Source organism: Podospora pseudocomata, chromosome 4 (assembly GCF_035222375.1).
Source record: "Podospora pseudocomata strain CBS 415.72m chromosome 4, whole genome shotgun sequence".
In the NCBI taxonomy this organism is placed as follows: domain Eukaryota; kingdom Fungi; phylum Ascomycota; class Sordariomycetes; order Sordariales; family Podosporaceae; genus Podospora; species Podospora pseudocomata.
The window spans coordinates 3011377-3030558 of record NC_085888.1 but is presented as its reverse complement, the minus strand read 5'-3'; the positions used below and the strand labels follow the sequence as shown (position 1 = coordinate 3030558).

General features: G+C 52.3%; 3 protein-coding genes across 3 annotated transcripts; 2 read left to right on the top strand and 1 right to left on the bottom strand.

Moving 5' to 3' along the window:
• Nucleotides 1–9601: 9601 nt before the first annotated feature.
• QC762_406350 (uncharacterized protein) lies at nt 9602–13231 on the bottom strand (the record flags this gene model as incomplete). Its single annotated transcript, XM_062890086.1, has 1 exon — nt 9602–13231. One exon carries the CDS (start codon nt 13229–13231, stop codon nt 9602–9604), a length of 3630 nt encoding a protein of 1209 aa, XP_062743888.1.
• A 1076-nt stretch (nt 13232–14307) lies between these two features.
• On the top strand, nt 14308–14974 carry QC762_0070490 (uncharacterized protein; the record flags this gene model as incomplete). Its single annotated transcript, XM_062883732.1, has 2 exons — nt 14308–14579; nt 14839–14974. The coding sequence occupies exons 1-2, from the start codon at nt 14497–14499 to the stop codon at nt 14972–14974; spliced, it is 219 nt and encodes a 72-aa protein (XP_062743887.1). The 5' UTR covers nt 14308–14496.
• A 375-nt stretch (nt 14975–15349) lies between these two features.
• Nucleotides 15350–19106, top strand: MET10 (sulfite reductase [NADPH] flavoprotein component; the record flags this gene model as incomplete). Its single annotated transcript, XM_062890087.1, has 2 exons — nt 15350–15379; nt 15665–19106. 2 exons carry the CDS (start codon nt 15350–15352, stop codon nt 18839–18841), a joined length of 3207 nt encoding a protein of 1068 aa, XP_062743886.1. The 3' UTR covers nt 18842–19106.
• Between the last annotated feature and the right edge of the window lie 76 nt (nt 19107–19182).

Here is a 19182-nt window from a genome sequence, read left to right as displayed (position 1 = left end):
GCCTTTGACTCCTCTGGGAGCGAGCTTCTCTCCTTGGATTCGATCCTCAGCAGGGACATACACAGTAACTTCAGTTCCAATAACCCTGTAGTCAGCAAGGCTGGGTGTGTGAGCAGGCTGGTCAGGAAGCAATTCATCGTGGAGAAGCTGGTGAGGCGTGAGCTTCTTGGTTGACTGAGCCGTACGGTTGATGATTTCAACCACAGGACCAATGATGTGACCCCAGAGAGTGGGAGGAAGTCCTGATGCAAGTACTGTGGCACGTAATCTGTCCAGAATTACGCGAATAGACCGCTCTGCAAGACCATTTTGATTGGGCGTGCGAGGGCTTGAAGTGCTGAAGCCAATACCTTTCTCAATGAAGTAGGCTTGAAGAGGGAGAATTTCCTTGCCTCCGTCGTAGTGGAAGTGGCCTGGATATCGCTGAAATGTATTTTTGAGGTTTTCAATGACTGAACGTACCTCTGAGACAGCATTCTCCTTGAGGTTGAGTGGTTTAACCCATCTGTAGCGAGTCTTCCTATCGACTAGGACGAGAGCGTAGGGAGTCTTTGTCAGTGGAATAGGCTTGATGGAGACAATGTCTCCTTCCAGACGGCTCAGGGCAAAAGGGGGTCTTGAACGGTCTGTTTGGAAGGCCTTCGGAGGATCTTGGCGGCGTCACAGCTCTTGCAAACCAAGTCTCCAGGTCTCAGCTTCTGGAAGTTCGGCATCCCTTTTGTGATTAAGGAGGTCTTCTTCAAAAGATCCAGACCAATATGGCCTAGACGAACGTGCCAAAGAATTGCTGATTGTATGAGTCCTGCGGAGGGTCCTTTGGAAGGAGGTGCCGGAGGAACAATAGGCGTAGGATCGTTGACCCCCTCTGAAGTATCTGTGTCTTCAGAGTCACTGGAAGCACCGATCAAGTGGGCGTTTACAGCGGCGATAGAAGTGCGGATCTCTGCTGCGAAAGTCGAGTAGTTGTGCCAGTGATTCCTCGCAGGAGACTTCTGTCCTTTAACTCCCAGAAAGAAGCCAGACTTTTGGAAATCCAGTTGAGCAATCAGCTTCCGCTTGCCAGTGAAAATTTTTCTGGTTGATGAGCGCCCTCCAGAGTCGTAGAGGCGCTCTCCACTCACAATATTCAATGGAAATCCAGGAATATAGAGAGTTTTGGTGAGATCAACGGTGGAGAATTTGGGTTTTCCATCGGTAGTTCCAATGTAGAAGTTGATCCTCACGGTCCCTTGCCCTTGTGGCCTGACTGGACCACCACCTGTTGAGATGGTGTTCAGATCCTCAGACTCATAGAATTGTGTGTACAGGTCCCTGTTATTGCAGATATGAACAGTGGAACCGGTATCGAATAGCCAGGACTCTCGCAGAGTTTTGCAAGCGTAATTGAAAGGCTGGCTGGTGGAGTCCTCTGGTTCTTCCGGTATGTTGAAGAAACCAGTCCCCAAGTGAAATCCGATTGGAAAAGCAGCGGGAGTGGGGTCCTTCCGGTTAGAAGACTCTTGTGAAGAGGCCTGCGGATTCTCCTTCTTTGGCTTGTTGCCACCTTTCCCACGTTTCCGATACCTATTACCGGTAGTGGTGGAGGTGCCAGAGGTACCAGTAGGTCCCTGGTCCTTGGACTTATCCTGAGGCGTTTTGCCGTCCTTGGTGGCATTGCGGCGTTGATTTTGCAGCGAAGAGAGTGCTTGGTAGGTCGTGGATGTGCTATCCCCAGTCTCGGCCAGCAGATCTTCCTGGAAGAAATTCAAGCTCAAGTCTCCTCCGGCGGGAGGTCCAAGGAATCGACGATGACGAAGTAGAGCTTTGGAGCGCTCACACCATTGTGGAAAGTTAGATTCCAGGGAATTCAGGTAATGATTAACCTGGTCAGTAGGCTGAATTGTGACTCCTAGGCTTGAGAGTCTGGCAATGAGAGTGTTGAACTTGGCGTTGAAGTCAACCACAGACATCGATCCGTCGAATTTCAAGGAGTGGTAAGTCTTGTAGAGTTTGTCTCTCAACACTGGCTGCGCTGGAGCATATTGAGCTCTCAAGCGATTGAAGATGACCGCAGGGCAGTCCTCTGATTCAATGGTAGCCAGGGGACCCTGAGCAAGTGTGTTGCGAATGGTTAAAACCAGGTAGGCTTTCTGGGCATCAGAGAGGATTGAGACCACTGCTGTAGGATTCTCAAGAAAACCTGTGACCTCAAGAATTCTCAGTTGAATGGAGAGGGCCTGGATCCATTGGCGATAGTTGTCTGGACCCGTGAGCTTTTGCTTCTCATTAAGCTGAAGGCTTTGTTTGACGAGGTCATTCGATGAGAAATTGACAGTTGCTGGAGTGGGTGATGTTGTGGCTGATGGTGTTGACCCACCACCGGAGACTGTGGAGGAACTGGAGGGTGTTGAAAAAGCCGCCAGTAACTTGTTGATTTGGACGTTCTGGGCTTGGATTGCAGCCTGGAATTCTTCAGTGATATTCTGAAGCCGTTGATTGAGTTGTGATTCGAGCCGTGCCGCAAGCTGTTCGGACTGGGCATTGGAAACGGCTTGGGAGTCTGTGGGAGTTTGGTCTGCCATACCGGAGTCCATACCCACTGTGGGGCTTGGAGAGTGAACCGTAGAGAGCTGGAGGCAGTGATGAAGGTTCGAGGTCCAGGTACTATGACCTTTGTGTCGTTTTGGAAACGCAGTGCAGTGATACTCGCCGAGGCTTAGAAGTAAGCCCGGGCTCATAACCTGTTAGAATGGGGTCGCTGAGAGCACTGTAGCTACAGGGGTCTCAGGAGGGTGAAGCAGTTACCCAAGAACTTGGCGAGTGTCGGACTGTGCTGCTGAGTACGACGACGCGGTTGTCGAAGGAAGAAAGTGCAACAGGTATTACCTGCAAATACAGAGAGTAGTGAACTGAGATGTTGTAGTCTCATAAAATACTGTAAATGATCAATCTTATTGACTGTCTTGACTTATTGTTTCTTAAGGAGAGAAAGAAGCAGAAAAACCATTGCAATTGGAAGAGGGCTCTTTATGAGCACCTGAACTCCCTTATCATCCTTATTCAGTAACTTGAATCTATGATCTCATTGATGAGGTGCTCGAGTCGCTCATGATGCTTCTCATATCTCTCATTGTTCGGAGGTCCGGTCAAAAGCTTGTCCGGAGATCCGGTGAGGAGTCCTGGGAGCCGTTGAGAACACTTGTGGGCGAGCCGTTGAGAACAATGTGGGCGGAGAATTCCATAAACAAGTGCTGTAAAATTCCATGAATAAATGCTGCATTTTAACAATAATGATAATTACCGGGGTTGATTATATAAGTTAAAGTTAACATTTACTTTGAAAGTGTCTACAAGTTTGGCAGGACCCGTGCTCTACTGGCACGTCATGAAGCCACGGCGCAAAGATGTGAGCCCATCCTCCTGGAGTTACCTTACTTGAAACCCTCAGCCTTTGTTATTGGTTTCTGCGTGCTGACCAATCACACGCCTTCAAAGCGACCGGGGTTAGGGTACTTGAACCACCACCCATTTGCAAGGCTCACCATCCAAGATTCAGCCACACATGATTGCACACGATTGAGAGCCTTCGGATATATAATCCTCTATGTTAACTCCTTGTTGGTGACAATTTTTGGAAATGATGGAGTTTGCAATCGCTCCATCCGTAAATTTGGGATTAAAGAAATGTAGATCAATTCAGAATCAGGCATTTGGGTACCTCTTATTGACCTCGTGATCAAAATCCGTTCCTATCTTTATCAATTTATACAAGTTTTTCTATAAAGATTTGTTGATAAGCGCGATTAGGCCAGAGGGAAAGAGATATTCGGAGTCCGGGTTAGGAGTCTCAACTTGCTTCTTTTCCACAAGGTAAACCAGGGTAATCTTAGGGGAAGAGTCAATTCAACATCAACTTTGGACGGAAGGAGCGAGTGATAGCATAGGCTCGCAATATATAACGAAGTCGGCGTCAAGCTTTGCATTTAGAGCAACCACCCAAAGAGAACCGCGTCGAGGTGGCCATCTCGTGTGAGGACGCGCCAGGCTACTGGTCAACTCTCTGCCGGCCTCCATGAAGAAGTTGGCTTTTATCTCCTCTTCTGGCTTCATTTCTCCCGCCTCGCAAGCGCACACATCTCCAAATATCTGACACTCACATTACCACCAAATCAGACCTGTCAGGTACATCATCATCAAACCCGACACCTACATTGTCATCAGACCTAAGGTACCATCTACAACTGAATTCCAAGATGGCCACCCTCGCCTCTGCAGCCTGGCAACAAATCGCCACCTCCGCGAACCCCAACGCGCTCCTTCTCAAGCAACCCCATCCAATTCTTCGTTCCTACTGCTGAGGTTGCCTTCCGGCGCCGGTACGTACCCTTCACCTGAGCGCGTGGCCGCGCGATCTTTTCTACAAGTCGTGTATCAATTCTAACCAGTAGTTGATTTCGATGTTCTAAAGTTGTTGGCCGTCAGTGCTCAATAAGGATCGTTGCGGTCGAAATCAATACCATGGAGCACTCACTGTTCAACCCCCTGATGATTGGAGAAGAGGATCCCTATGCCGACTCCTCTGACTCGGAGGCTGAGTCTGTGTTTTAGCGTCCCGCCAACAGTCGCAAGTACAGGCTGATTCCAGCGATTTCTTTACATAGAGTCGCTAAGTTTCTTCTGAACATGTGAAGTACAAAACCATGTGGAACAGGACAAGCATTTGTGGGAGGAAGGGCAGCTTGTAGTCGATGCCTACATGTATTGAGACGAAGGGCGGGGAGGTTTAGGTAACAGAATGACAAGATAATGCACCGCAAGTGATTTCGAGTAGGTCATGCTGGTATATCTAGATTAAAAAGTCGCTATTGGAACTTTTGCTGGGCATCTTTATGAATGACAACGTCGACATCTCCGACTCGGAGGCGGAGTCAGTCTTTTAGAGCGCCATGAACAGGAGTTAGTCAAAGCTTGCCAACTATTACGTTCCATGTCGTCGCTAATTCTTCAACCTAGGCCGCTATCCATCTGTTTACTCCTGGAAATGCTTACGAGGCTGTGGTATCTTGGTCACTGGGATTCTCAAAAGGCGCGGAATACGGCTAGACTCAGGAGGGGCAAAAGTGTATTGTGTGTTCTTATAGAGCAGATCAACCCCTGTGGAAGTCCGTTTGGGAAAAGGAAGCATTACGGACAGAAACCTCTGGACCTTGGGGACCTCCAATTCAGGGGTGTGTAAACCTTATCAAATTAATCAGAATCAATTCTGCAGGGCCAGCGTTACCTTGCCAGTTCAGGGGTAGGTTTCCACGAGGAAAAGATATCAGGTAGCAGGTCAAAAGATCACATTTTGATTTCACGTATGAAACACACTTACAAACCAGTTCTATCGTATAAAAGATCGCATCTGTGACGAACAATCTATCCACCGTATCTCCACAGGTCAGCACCGATAGGTCTCGAACCTACTTTGGGTTCAAAGATAGAGCTTCGACGAGTCTGATACCGATATTGAGTCGGAGAAGAATATTCGGTTGATGAAACATGTTTTCAGACACCGCTTTTAATTCTTTGAAAGTTGAAGCCTTGCATATATGCCGGATAGAGCGATTAAGTTTCTGACTAAGTTAGCATACCATGCGAGAATCCCGAGAGTCATAGAAGGTCATCAGAGCCACAGCGACTATTCGACTACAAGGGTATATATAGAGAGAAATCTGCAGGAGTAGAGGGAAATAAAAGTAGCCAGCGCATTGCTTGACATCAAAAGCTATACTGATGCGGCATATTCGAACATTGAGATTATGATTGCAGGATACAGTTCAATTCGCGACACACCCAGATTCAGACTCCCCCTTGTGCCCGTTCGAATTTGGTTAGCACTCATGAGAGCTCTCAATCTGTCACGCAGGTTGAATGGCCGGGATTTTCCGAGGAAGGAGACGCAGCTTGACCCAAGACTCACATAAAGATGAGCTGACGCCAGCGCAGTCCTTCCTGCTGATATGTATTGCCTGTTGGACTGACTGTCAGACATAAGTTGGTGCTGATGAAGCATATCAATATGTAGGTATCTTTGGTCCTGATATTAGGCTTTGAGCGCCACTTGACTGGAAACAAAAACTTTAAGCGCCACATGAAATGCCACTTCGAGGTCGTCTGTTGATGCTTTTACTCTGATTTGGAACCAAACATCGATTCAGAAATCACGTGCGCCGTATTTTCCATAACTAACTACCCTGCTGCCCGCCGCGCATCACACCGCAAGTGGTCGTGGCCACGCGGAGCAATCAATTCCTGGTTTGCGCGCAAGTCGGTCTGCCCTTTGTTTGACCAGACCTTTGTTCTCCCACCTACTCTTGCATCACGCGACCTCCCCTCTCCGTTGTTTTCTCTCTCACTTCAAATCCCAAATCAGGTAAAAAAACATTCTATCACGGAGCCCTCCAGTTACATAATGCCCTTCGGTCACATGATACCGTCCCGTCCAATAATGCCCTCCCAGCATCGTCCGGGTTCGACCATCGCTTGGCAGCGCGTGGTGAATCAGCCAGACTCAAACACAGTGCTAGCGACGAGTATCAAACATTCTTATCGACGCGGCGTACATTCATCATCAACGGTGAGTTCCCCCCCAGAAACCGATCCTAATGGTCCGCTCCTTTTCTGATTTCATCGTTGTTTCTAGTCGTATGGCCGAAATGTCAAGACCTCCTCAGTCGCGGGCTCCATTGGACGTTCGCCGGGAGTCCAGTTCATATTGGACGATAGTGTCTTTTGCGCTTGTTGCTTGGTATCAGGAGTCTGAAACAGATGATGAGGAGCATGAAGTCTTGCGTCGAATTTGGAGTTAAGACTTCCAGACGTATGCCGGAGTTTACTTGATAAATAGGCAAAGCCATTTGCTAATCGCTTCTTGGGGCTTTAGGAGGAGGGCAGGCGCGATTTGATTCATGATAGAGCAATCTCACCATGTTGGGAAAGCGCCAAGGGTTGGAGTGACATCAATAGAGTAATAGACATGGCTTTCGTGACAAAGTTTTCCAGCTCCGGAACTCTCTGCATAGAATTTGTTGTGGAAAGGAGTGTCTGTGAGCCTACCAAATAGCCACAAGCCCAATCGTCAGAAAGGTCAGAAAACTGGAGCACATCTTGGCCGGACCTTCAGATAATAAGGTTCAGAGGCTTGCAAAAACTTCGTCACAGACTCACAACCTAAATTCATGTCTAAGCTTAAGAGAAATACCTGGAACAATGCTTCATTCCCTCTAAAAGTTCAAAAACGTTGACACCTCCAGTTCAGCATCCGGAACACCTCCATCGTTGTCTCCCACAAAAGGTCTTCAACATGTCTTCATCAACCGTCAACACCGTCACGGGTTCGCCCACCACCAACCCTCTAAACCAAGCCACCGCACTCTCTGGTGGTGTCATTCCCCCACCACCATCTACCGTGACAGTCAGCACCGTCTCCCACCATACATACTCACCCCACCGGGCAGACAACGCCCAGAATAGTCTCTCTCAGCAGCAGCAACAACAGCAGCATCGGCAGTATTCATTCGCAGCCCCCCGACGCACTGTTACCGGAAGCACCCGACCAAGGACACAAATCCCTGGCCCAGCACCCCAACAAACCAGAAAACACACAGGTCGCTGGCCACGAAGGACAGACTGGGCGGAGTATGACGAGTACCTACGATCAGGCATCAGGCATGAGGCGCTCGCGTGGAGGGAACGAGCAGAAGCGTTCCCCAAAGAGAGAGAAGCATGTTTACGACGTGTAAATGAGATCTGGGACCGCTGGACAGCTGTATTCGAGGACCAGGTCCGTAGGTCGGACATCAGATCGTCTATCGTGCGTGTCAGGGATGCCACGGCGGATTTGACAGCTAGAAATTGGTTGAGGAAGTTTGACGAGATTATGGGTGCGGATGATGGGGAGGGGGGGTTTGTGGTTGATGCGGAGTCTGATATTGATTCGGATGAGGAGAAGGGGGATTTCTGGGCTTGAGGGGCGGATGTCGGAGTCCACCTATGCTTACGGCGCTGGAAACATGATGAAGCGGGAGGAGCTGACGCATTTATGGGCAGTTGTAGTTAAGCCTAGATGTTGGGTGTGTTCTTTAAGCTCTGCTTCGCGCTATGCCCATGCTGCCATGCAATGAAATAAGTGTCCGACCTATAAGCTGCTGATATTTCATATATAGTTCAAATGTAAATCGGGCTTTCGTCTCCAAACTTCACTGGCCGAGACTTTGCAAACATGGAAGTAGCTGTCTTAAAGATTTCGCAATCTCCAACATGTCCATTCCTGACACCTACCACTTGATCACAGTTCATCGTTCAAAGTCTAGAATCAAACTTAAAACCTCCTTACGTCCCTAGCTCATACACCCTATTTAACATCCCTTCTATTCACATAACCAAGACTATTAACACGACAAGTACCATATAGACATCTGCCGTTATACAATAGTCACAACGCTGATTCCCCCAAGACGCCAAACTTCCCATCACCCAGACTTTACACAGTTATATCAAATACCACCACCGTCCAACTCCACAACATTAACTCCCCATTGCCCAAACCCCACCTATACCCATCAAATACAACCCCCATCCAGTTCCTGGACACGTAAACCATCTCTCCCCCTCTCTCCCGACCCTACACACCTACTCTGGCTCTAAACCAATACAGCCAGAACGACATTACCCCTCCCTACCTAGGCTCGGTCAATCGCTTCCGGAGCACAGCAGAGGGATGGAGAGCAGCCGCTCCACACATATATAGACTGGGGGAAACAGATGCAGTTGTGCCAGCCCATTCCAGGGAACAGCGCCATGCTGGGGCAGCAACAACCGACTGGTTGGACGCCTGCGAGCTGATGGTTCTTTCTGACCTCAGGTAGGCAACAAGTACCTAGGTAGTAAAAGGTCCTCAGGCTCGTCGCATGTTCTGGTCTGGTCTGGTCTTGCCCGCGCCCGCTCCCGAGCGCTGTTAATTACCAACCGGAGCGCCTGTGTGGGTGAGACCGGTCGAAGGAGTTGGGAAGGCTGAGAGAGAGAGAAGAGAAAGTGGTCAAGCAGAGGGATGGCTGGGTTATGTGCAATGTCTCTAGGCTTGTTGGGTATACTCTTCTGTACCTGTCTGAGGCTGTCTGGCTTTACGGTTAATGCACATACCCAGGTATGCAATCTCGGACAGATAACGAGACAAGTTGGGATTCATAGAAGAGACATTGGGCCTGATATTTCAAGACGCTTAGAATGATAGAAAGGGAAATTAAGCCAAATATATCGAGATCCGACCTTGTCAAGGAAAAGGTTGAGCCCAACAGACTCCAGATCTATACCAGAAGCAGCGCACTATAAACCCCATTATCCATTCTGAACTGCCGAGTACAATCCAAGTCCAATTTGCTACCAAGACCTACATTAAAAAACATCGCAATTTCACGCTATCCGACTACAATCCGCTCGTTTAAAGCCTCCAAACCCCTTCCCAAACCCAGAACCTAGCCCATAAGAAATTAAAACTCTCCATTTGTACCAAGGGTATCATTCCACCTATGTGTAATTTTCTCTTTCTCTTCTCTTTCTCTCCCCCTCTTACACCATTCCTCTACTCCCCAACAACAAACCTCCTCTCTTTAAACCCCAACCACCTCCACCTCAACGCCAAAGAACTCAACACGACACTAATACTACTCAACGCCATCGCCAACGCCGCCCACGCAGGGTCCAGACTAACATGCTTCCCCTGGCTCACAATCGGATAAAACACCCCCGCCGCCACCGGGATCATGACCGTGTTGTACACAATCGCCCACCCAAAATTGAACTTGATCCTCCTAAACACCACCCTCGACAGATCCAGCAGCGTCACCACCGTCTTGAGGTCCGACTTGACAAGCACAAAGTCGGCGCTGCTGATGGCTACGTCTGAGCCTGAGCCGATGGCGATGCCCACGTCGGCTGTGGCGAGGGCGGGGCTGTCGTTGATGCCATCTCCTACCATGGCGATCATGGCGCGTTCAGTGGAGGACTCGGAGTTTGTACCCCTGCGGGCCTTGACGGTGGACTGGAGGTACTTGATCTGGTCGGCTTTTCCCGCTGGGAGGACGCCGGCGATGACTTGGTCTGCGGGGATCCCGAGTTGTCGGGCTACGGCGGTGGCGGTGGTAGGATTGTCACCGGACAGCATCCAGACGCGTGTGCCAGACTCTTGAAGAGCGGCGATGACAGCCTTGGCTTCCGGGCGAACGGGATCCGAGATGGAGAGAGCGGCAGCGAGTGTCCAACCGGAAGAGGGCAACTTGGTGGCAGCCAGAGCGATAGACTTGGCCTCCGTCTTCCACCTCTCAAGACTCTGTGAAGTTTCGGGTGAGATCACGACACCAAAGTCCTTCATCAGAGCCTCGTTGCCAACGATCAGCTCAAATGAAGCCTCAGGAGTAGCAGCCTGGCACATCGCCTTCATGCCCTTCCCAGGAAGCTCCTGTAGATTGTTGGCTGTGACCTGGGGCAGCTCCTTGTTGATGGTGCAGAATGTGATAATCGCCTTGGCAATCGGATGGCTGCTATTCTCCTCGACACCCTTCAAAGCAGCCAAAAAGGTACTCTCCTCCGGTGTTCCCTCACCGTGGATCTCAGCGTCAGTAATCTTGGGCTCCCCTCCCGTCGTCAAGGTTCCCGTCTTGTCAAAGACCACACAGTCGATCCGACTCGCCTTCTCAAAAGCCTCACCACCTCCCTTGGCCAAAATGCCATGATTCGCCGCCAATCCACTCCCAACGAAAATTGCCGTCGGAGCCGCAAGCCCAAGACCACAAGGACAAGCCACCACAAACACGGCAATTGCAAACTGGAGGCTGAACGCAATCCACCCTCCTGTAGTCTTGCTCAGAAAGTGCTCCGGCAGCCTACCCCCATACCCCAACGAAAACCAGACAACCCACGTCAAAATCGCAAAAGCCGTGATGGCGGGCACGAAGTACGAAGTCAGATAATCCGCCACTCTCTCAATCTTGGCCTGCTTCGTCTGCCCCTCCCTCACCACATTGACAATCTGATCCAGCAACGACTTGCCCGCCACCCCTGTAATCCTCACCAGAATCGACGACCCCTTATTGACCGTCCCCGAAAAGACCCGATCCCCCGCCCCCTTCTTCACCAGCCTCGACTCCCCCGTCAAACTCGACTCATCAAAGCTACTCTCCCCACCAATCACCACGCCATCGCTCGGCGGGGACGCCCCATGTGGCACCCTGACCACATCCCCAAAGTCAAGCAAATCCGCCTTGACAACCTCATCCCCTTCCTTCTCGGACCCAAACCCGCTGACTAATATCGCCGTAGTAGGCCTCAGCCTCCCCAGTAGCTCCACCGCGTCTCCCGTCCTCTTCTTGCTATAACTCTCAATGTACCTCCCCAGCAGCAAGAAGAAAGTCAAAAACACCACAGTATCATAGTAAAAGTTCCCATCATGCGTCTCGGTAGCACGGCTTGCGGCAGCAGCAATCATCTGAGCAACCGACGCAAAGTAGGCCACCGACGTGCCAAGCGACATGAGCGTATTCATGCTGCCAAATTTGTAGAAGCGCTTCAGAATCGGCACTCTGCTGCCGCGGCGCCATAGCGTGGCGATTTCCTTGACGGCGCTCCTGTGGAAGACATCGGCGGCGCCAAAGTAGACTGGGGTGGCGAGGATGAAGAGCGCGATTTGGGCCCGGTTGATACCGGAGGTCCACGGTTTCATGAGAGTGTGCGCCTTTTCGTGGGGAATCAGCATCATGTAGACGATGCCAATGACAAAGGTGGGGATGCAGACGAGGCCGGTGAAGATCACCCGGTATAAGATGGCCCTCTGGTGCTTTCGTTGGATGAGCTTGGATCTTTCTTCCAAGGTGGGAGGATGGTAAATGGATGCCCTGAAGCCGGGGTCGCTGGCGTCGATGGCCGCAAGGATTTGTCGGACTGTGAAAAAAGGGGCGTCAGGGACGTAGGTGACCCTAATGACAGGCCGAGAACGAGTGGGGGGGTTGTTGATCTCAAGCTGACGTCGAAATCCACCAAGACAGTTTACCACCCGTGCTGGACAAAGATCGCAATGTAAACCATCTATCCTGATCTCCACCGCTCTTTCGTTGTCTTCTGTCTCCTTCTCACCCAAGCTGATCACGCTGTCAGCAACTGCGTCAAACCCTAGCTCTTCGATAGCCTCAACGATCCTCGACGCGTTGTGCTGACCATGGAACTTAACCGTGGCGCTGTTGGAGAGCAGGTTGACCGCAACATCATCGATCCAATCCAGCTTCTTCAAGCCCTCCGTGATCCCGTTGGTGCAGGATGCACAAGTCATCCCGCCGATGGCCACTGTAGCTTGCCATGTGTCCGACTTGTTTTTCCGCTTCTTTGGTTGGACAACAACTACTTGGCTGAGTGTGGCCTCGTATCCCAGTTCTTCGATAACTCGTACCAGGTTGTCTGTTCGATTTGGTTCTGTCAAATCAACAATGGCGCTGTTGTTGAGAAGATTGACAGTGGTCTTGGAGATCCAGTCGTATTGCTTCAGCCCTTCCGATATCATGTTGACGCAAGCTCCACAGGTCATCCCTCCAACGGCAAGGGTGGCTCTCCATATTGGCTGTGGTGACAAGGCGTCGGCACTTTCGATCGCGACAAAGGTGTGTGGATCCTTTTCCTGGATGACAGACAAGCTGGTAGGATTCGTGTTTGTCTGCACGGGAACAAGGCTCTCGATATGGTGCATTTCTTCCAGTTCATGCTCCTTCGAGTTTTGGCAGTGCGCGCAGTTTTGAAGATGGGCCTTTACTTTCTCGGGTTTCGAGGCAAGGGGTCGAAAAGGGTTCATCCATCGGGTCAGTGCGGAACCGGACGGCTCATTCTGAGAGGAGCTTCCCTCTCCGTAGGGGTTGAGGTCTCCCATTTCCATGCCCATGTCGAGGTTCGAGATGCTACCAGACGATGTTGTGACACCGCATACCTCGAAGCCGTTCTCCTCGAGCAGCTTATGCATGTGCTGGAGGGAGGCGGCTGGACTGTGCTCAACAGTGACCACGGACGTAACGATGTTCGGTGAAACCCATTTGACGATGTTGCTGCCATACTCTTGTAAGACAGTCTTTATAGTCGAGACACAGGTGGGACAGTGCAGGTTTGCGAGGAGGAACGAGGTCGTGGCAGTCTCAGTCGGCAAGGCGGGCGCAGGCGTGCCGCTGGTGGGTGCCATGGCGGATAGATTGGGCTTGTCTGCCGGGTACAACGACGGTGGGTGACACGATGATGTATCAACGGTAGGCTGTCGTCCGTCGGCTACCTGATGCCGAGCCTTGGACAACGGCCAGTAGCGATGTGAGTGGTGATGGGCAACGGCGGTATATTAATACTTGCCGTTATAGGAAGTGCGGACCTCTGGCGAGCAGAAGCGCGATATAGCCTGAACTCGCCAAGGTTGTCAAAACCTGCACACAAGTGTCCTGTTCGGGCTGTGGCCGAGAAGATGCCGGAAACAGGTCGTCGTCAGGCTGGAATGTACCCAGTATAAGTAGTTCGGAGTGCTTGCGCCTGGTGGTGTACGCTGGGCGACGAGATGAGCTGTGAGAGGCAAGCTCAAGCAGATAGAGCAGATTGCAAAGATAATAACCTGAGCAAAGGGGTCGAGTGGCGGGCGCTGATGCAGCCATCAGATTTGTCAACTGGCTGACTTTCCGCACAATTGACGCAGTCGATAGAGTCACCCTGCAACCTGTCGTTGTGGCGGCACGCTTTTGCGCAAGACTTTGGGGACTCGCGGGACTGCAGTCGACCACGCCTTCCATCTTCGATCTGATGCACCACCCAGCCCAGCCGGCTCCACAGTAGCCATTGCCAACCGAGATACCTGTCCAACATGTTGAAGTTTATCTTTGTAGGCATCGGATCGAGGTCAGAGAGCATCACCGGAGACACGGCCCCTGTCCGGCACCTACCGACCGTGTCCATCATCATGGCTGTCTTTGTTCCCCATCTTCCGTCAGTCTGGGCCTGTCATTCTCGCGGCAGAATTAGTCATTGAATGGGACCCGGGCACATCTTCTCGGAAGAGTCTCGAAGTTGGAAGACATGTCGTCGGGTGCTGACAACGCCAAGGCCATCTACAATTGATGGGCGCTGTTTGTGGCTTGCATTTTGACAGAGACGTTCTTGCGGCAGCCGGGGCCTTATGCAGTTGATTGGCACAGCGCGCCGCACAAAAGTCGCAGGCTTTGCTGCCGAACCGGGAAATGTGAAATCGGAATCAGTGACGCATGGGATTGTTTGCCGTCCCGATAAGCATATGGCTCACGGGACCTCGACGTCTTGAACTCATGTTTCCATTTCCAAGCCGGGTGCCATATCCGAAGCTGCGGTGGTGTGCTACCTTCCCGGTTCCGCAAGATACCTATTTCTGCATTCTTCCGAGCTATCTTTACAATTGCCATGTGGTGATGGGATGAGACATCAGGTTGGACGGAAATGCATCTGGAAGGCGATGGTATTCCCGGCGATGATTGTGGTGGAATATCAGACTGTTTCTATTTCACAGGCACAGCATCCAGGTAGATTGTTTCCATATTGTCTTACCATCACCATCATGCTGTGCTGCGATAGTGAGGAGAGCAGATGACGCCCACTCCCCCGCAGAATGGCATTACCCCACATCAAAAACGTGCCCCGCCTGACAGTGGACAACCCGCATGCCAAGAGATGGAGGGGCCAGGGACATGCTGTCTGGCACACATTTCCTGTCAACGACACATCGCCGTGAAGGCATCTCCATCTGAAGCAGCAACAGATGATTGAGGCCACAAAGGACAGAATTGAAACTCTCTTCGTCAAGATCAACACGTCTCTTGGATTTCCACCCCAGTACAGTCACACGAGACTCACATTCGCCGCCGAGATCACGTCATTGCCGCTAGAGTGCGACATCGCAAGGTCTCCAACCAGTTGAACATGGATCGTTTGATCTGTTCAAGACAGGCCGTTGTTAATCCTATCTCGTGGGTTCTTCCTACAAAGAAATCGTCCTAACAAAAGCAAATTATGCCTGGTCGGCTGTCGGTCAAAGAAGCCGAACAATCACCAGCACCGACAGCCGACATCGCCACGAGATACAGACATCTTGTCAGGCATAACCCCAACCCTGACTGTGCTGCATTACAAACCAACATCCCCAAACCTTCAAGTCCCCCCACATTTCCACCAAATGCGGTTAGCTCACAATCACGCAATCGACATCCATCAACGCGAGCCTCGAATCGCAGCAAGGGTCCAACGCCCCAAAGACTGCTTTTACCAAAGATTTTGGCTGTGAGATGCGGCACTTATGGGGAAGTTGCTCCGGCCGAGGAGAACGGTAGGTTGTTATTTTTTGTTTTTATTTTTTTCCCAAGACTCATCTCCAATTTTTCTCCTTTTCGCCTTCTTCAAAACCAGCTGTTCCCGCTGGCGCCGTCTCTTCTTTCTGTCTGCTCAGTTCGTGAGCGCTTCGAGGCAACCCCTGGGCCCCTTACTACGCTATTGCCTCGATATTTCGCGAGCGGCCGAGTCTTTGCTCTTGAAGACGCCTTCAAGAGTACCCCTCCTTCTTCTCCCTCCTTGCCATTGAACCCCCGAAACCGACATTATCATGCAGCTGAAGCACGAAGAGACCACCGGAGGCGTTGCCCCGGTCGTTGAGACCAGCACCGTCTCCTCCGGCTTCAAGAAGACCGTGCCCCTCAGCTCCATCTCCGGCCCAACCTACGTGACGAGCCAGCTCCTCGTCCAGCAGGCTGCTTACAAGCTTTCCGACAAGATCTTCTCCTTCTCCCCCGAGACCTTCGATCTCGATGCGGCCGTCAAGGACTGGTCGCAAGCCCAGGAGAAGAACATCCATGGCGAGACCACCACTGTTGTCCCTCTCCAGACCAGAGCCGGTGCCGGCACCTTTGCGCTTGGTTACATCTTCTCCAAGGACTTTGACCTCAGCAAGAGGCGCATTCCCCAGACCCTCCTTGCCCCCTCGCTGAGCCTCCGGCACTTGCGCGCGGCCTTGGACCAACTGTCTCTCCTCTATGGCGTCTCGAGCCCCTTCGTTGCCCACGTCGCCGCTGCCGACTACTCCAATAGCGATGGCCTCATCACCGAGTACGAGAGCGCCCTTCAGCTGGCTGAGGACCTTGGTCTCGGTCTCGTCTCGACCTCCTCGGCTCAGGAGGTCCAGCACATGGCTCTCTTCGCCACTCTCCTGGCTTCCCTTCTGCCTACCCTCCACGTCTACGACGGTCTCCGCACCGCCAGGGAGACTTTGAGGGTGGTGGATGCGCTCAGCGAGTCCAGCATTGCCGAGGTCTACAAGTGCATCTCCCAGGAGGCTGGTGCCCTGAACAAGAGGTTGGACACCGCTGGCAAGGTTGTCGAGCTTTTGCGCCTGTTCAACAGCCAGCTCGGCACTTCGTATGCTCCTTTCGAGTACCACGGTCACGAGGCCGCTGAGACTGTCCTTGTTGTCTTTGGCAGCGCCGAGGCTCAGCTTGCCAAGCAGGTCGTTGATACTTTGGCTGCTCAGGGCCAGAAGGTTGGTGCTCTCAATGTCCGCATCTACCGCCCATTCATCGAGGAGGCTTTCCTCGAGGCCCTCCCGGATTCGGTTCGCCAGATTGCCGTTCTTGGCCAAGTCCGTGATGCTTCGGCTGTGGAGGATGCCTCTGTCCAGTCTGCCCTCTACTCTGATGTCCTGACTGCGGTCACCTTTGCCGATAGATGGTCGCAAGAGCCTGCTGTCGTTGATTTCAAGTACCCTGCCTCCACCGTCCACACCCCCAGCTCCATCGCCACTGTTCTCAGCAAGATCACCAGCAAAGACGATCACGCCGAGGTCTCCTTGACCTTGAGCTCCCTTGAGCAGGCCCAGCAGTACATCTTCTGGGATGTCGACAACTCCGAGGCCGTTGCCTCGGCTTCCGTCCTTGGCAGGCTCCTCTCTCGCGAGTCGTTCAACAACATCTCGGTTCACGAGACTTACAACAGCCTCATCCAGGGTGGTGTTGTCCGCACTGAGATCAGGAGTTCCGAGAAGCCAGTGGATGCTCCTTTCGCTGTCGAGGAGGCGGATGTTGTTTTCGTTGGCGAGGAGAAGCTTCTCAAGGAGGTTGCTATCGTCAAGAGTGTAAAGGCTGGCGGCAAGTTGGCCGTTCGTCTGCCCAACTTCAAGGCTGAGGAGATCGAGAAGCGCATCCCTGCCTCCGTCAGAAAGGAGATCCAGGAGAAGAGTCTCCAGCTCTTTGCTCTTGACTCTTCCTTCTCCCCTGCTTTGGAGAACCGCGCCCAGCTTCTTGCCGAGCTTGCCTTCTTGCAGGTCGCTCGCCCTGACCTTGAGGCTGAGAAGCTCGTCAAGCTTGGTGGCCTCTCTGGCGACCAGGTCACTCTTGTTGAGGTTGCCGATGCCCTCGCCCAAGCCCTTCACAAGGTTGAGGTTCCCGCTACCTGGGCTGAGGAGGACGCCGCTGCCATCTCTCTTGTAGAGGAGCTCAAGCCCACCAGCTTTGTTGCCTTTGACAAGGGGGAGGCTGAGTCGGCTCTGCAGGTCAGCACCTGGCAGGAGATTGCCAAGGGTCTTGCTTTCCAGGAGGCTTACGGCCTCAAGACTGAGCTTCGCCCTGATCTCACCGTCAAGACTCACACCATCCACGTCAAGGAGAACCGCAGACTGACTCCCCTCACCTACGATCGCAACATCTTCCACATCGAGTTCGATCTCGGCACCTCTGGCCTCACCTACAACATCGGCGAGGCGCTCGGCATCCACGCCGATAACGACCCCAAGCAGGTCCAGGACTTCATTGAGTGGTACGGTCTCAACGGTGATGACCTTGTCCAGGTCCCCTCGCGCGAGAACCCGGCCGTCTTCGAGACTCGTACCATCTACCAGTCTCTCCTCCAGAACATCGACATTCTCGGCAAGCCTCCCAAGCGCTTCTTCGAGTCCCTCGCCGAGTTCGCCACCGATGAGGCTGAGAAGAAGAAGATCGAGTTCCTCGGCAGCAAGGAGGGTGCCGAAGAGTTCAAGAAGCTCTCCGAGGTTGACACCGCCACCTACGTTGATGTCTTCCAGACCTTCAAGTCGGCTCACCCATCCTTCCCGGACCTTGTCCGCATCGTCTCCCCTCTCAAGCGCAGAGAGTACTCCATCGCGTCTGCTCAGGCCGTCACTCCCACTTCCGTTGCTCTGATGATTGTCGTCGTCGACTGGGTTGACAGCCAGGGCCGCACCCGCCAGGGTCAAGCCACGCGCTACCTCTCTGGTCTCAAGCCCGGCACCCCCGTCATCGCCTCCGTCAAGCCCTCAGTCATGAAGCTGCCGCCCAAGGACACGGCTCCCTTGATCATGGCCGGTCTTGGTACCGGTCTCGCTCCCTTCCGTGCCTTTGTCCAGTACCGCGCTATGCAGAAGGCTCAGGGCAAGGAGATTGGTTCCATTCTCTTGTATCTCGGTTCCCGTCACCGCAGAGAGGAGTACCTCTATGGCGAGGAGTGGGAGGCGTACATGGACGCCGGCGTGCTCACCCTCCTCGGCGCTGCCTTTTCTCGTGACCAGCCTGAAAAGATCTACATTCAGGATCGCATGAGGCAGACGATGAGTGATATTGTCAAGGCTTATATTGAGGAGGAGGGATCTTTCTACCTGTGCGGTCCCACTTGGCCGGTGCCGGATGTTACTGCTGTGTTGGAGGAGGCGATTGCTACTGAGGCTAAGCAGAGCGGGCGGAAGGTTGATCCCAGGAAGGAGATTGAGAGGCTGAAAGAGGACGGAAGGTATGTGTTGGAGGTGTACTAAGTTGCCGTTTTTGAACATGTCATTTTAGCGAGGGTAGTTTTGGTAGATACAAAAAGGCGTTGTTTATTTTTGGTTTGCTTCACCTTGGGATATCTTTCCCCCCTGAATTGATGATGGATGGTGTTGTTGCTGTTGAACGGTGCGGGGGAATCTCCACTCGGTGGGCCATGATCTGCAGCTACCCCAACCCCGGATAATTTGGTGGCCAATGGTATTACACAAAGAAGACGCGGAAGATGCCAGCCGGAGTGTGGGGTAAACCGGGGTTGTTTGGAGGAGGGAGGGGTGGACTTGGGACGACCTCGGGCCTCGCCGGTTTGCATCGCATGCAGGAACTGGAA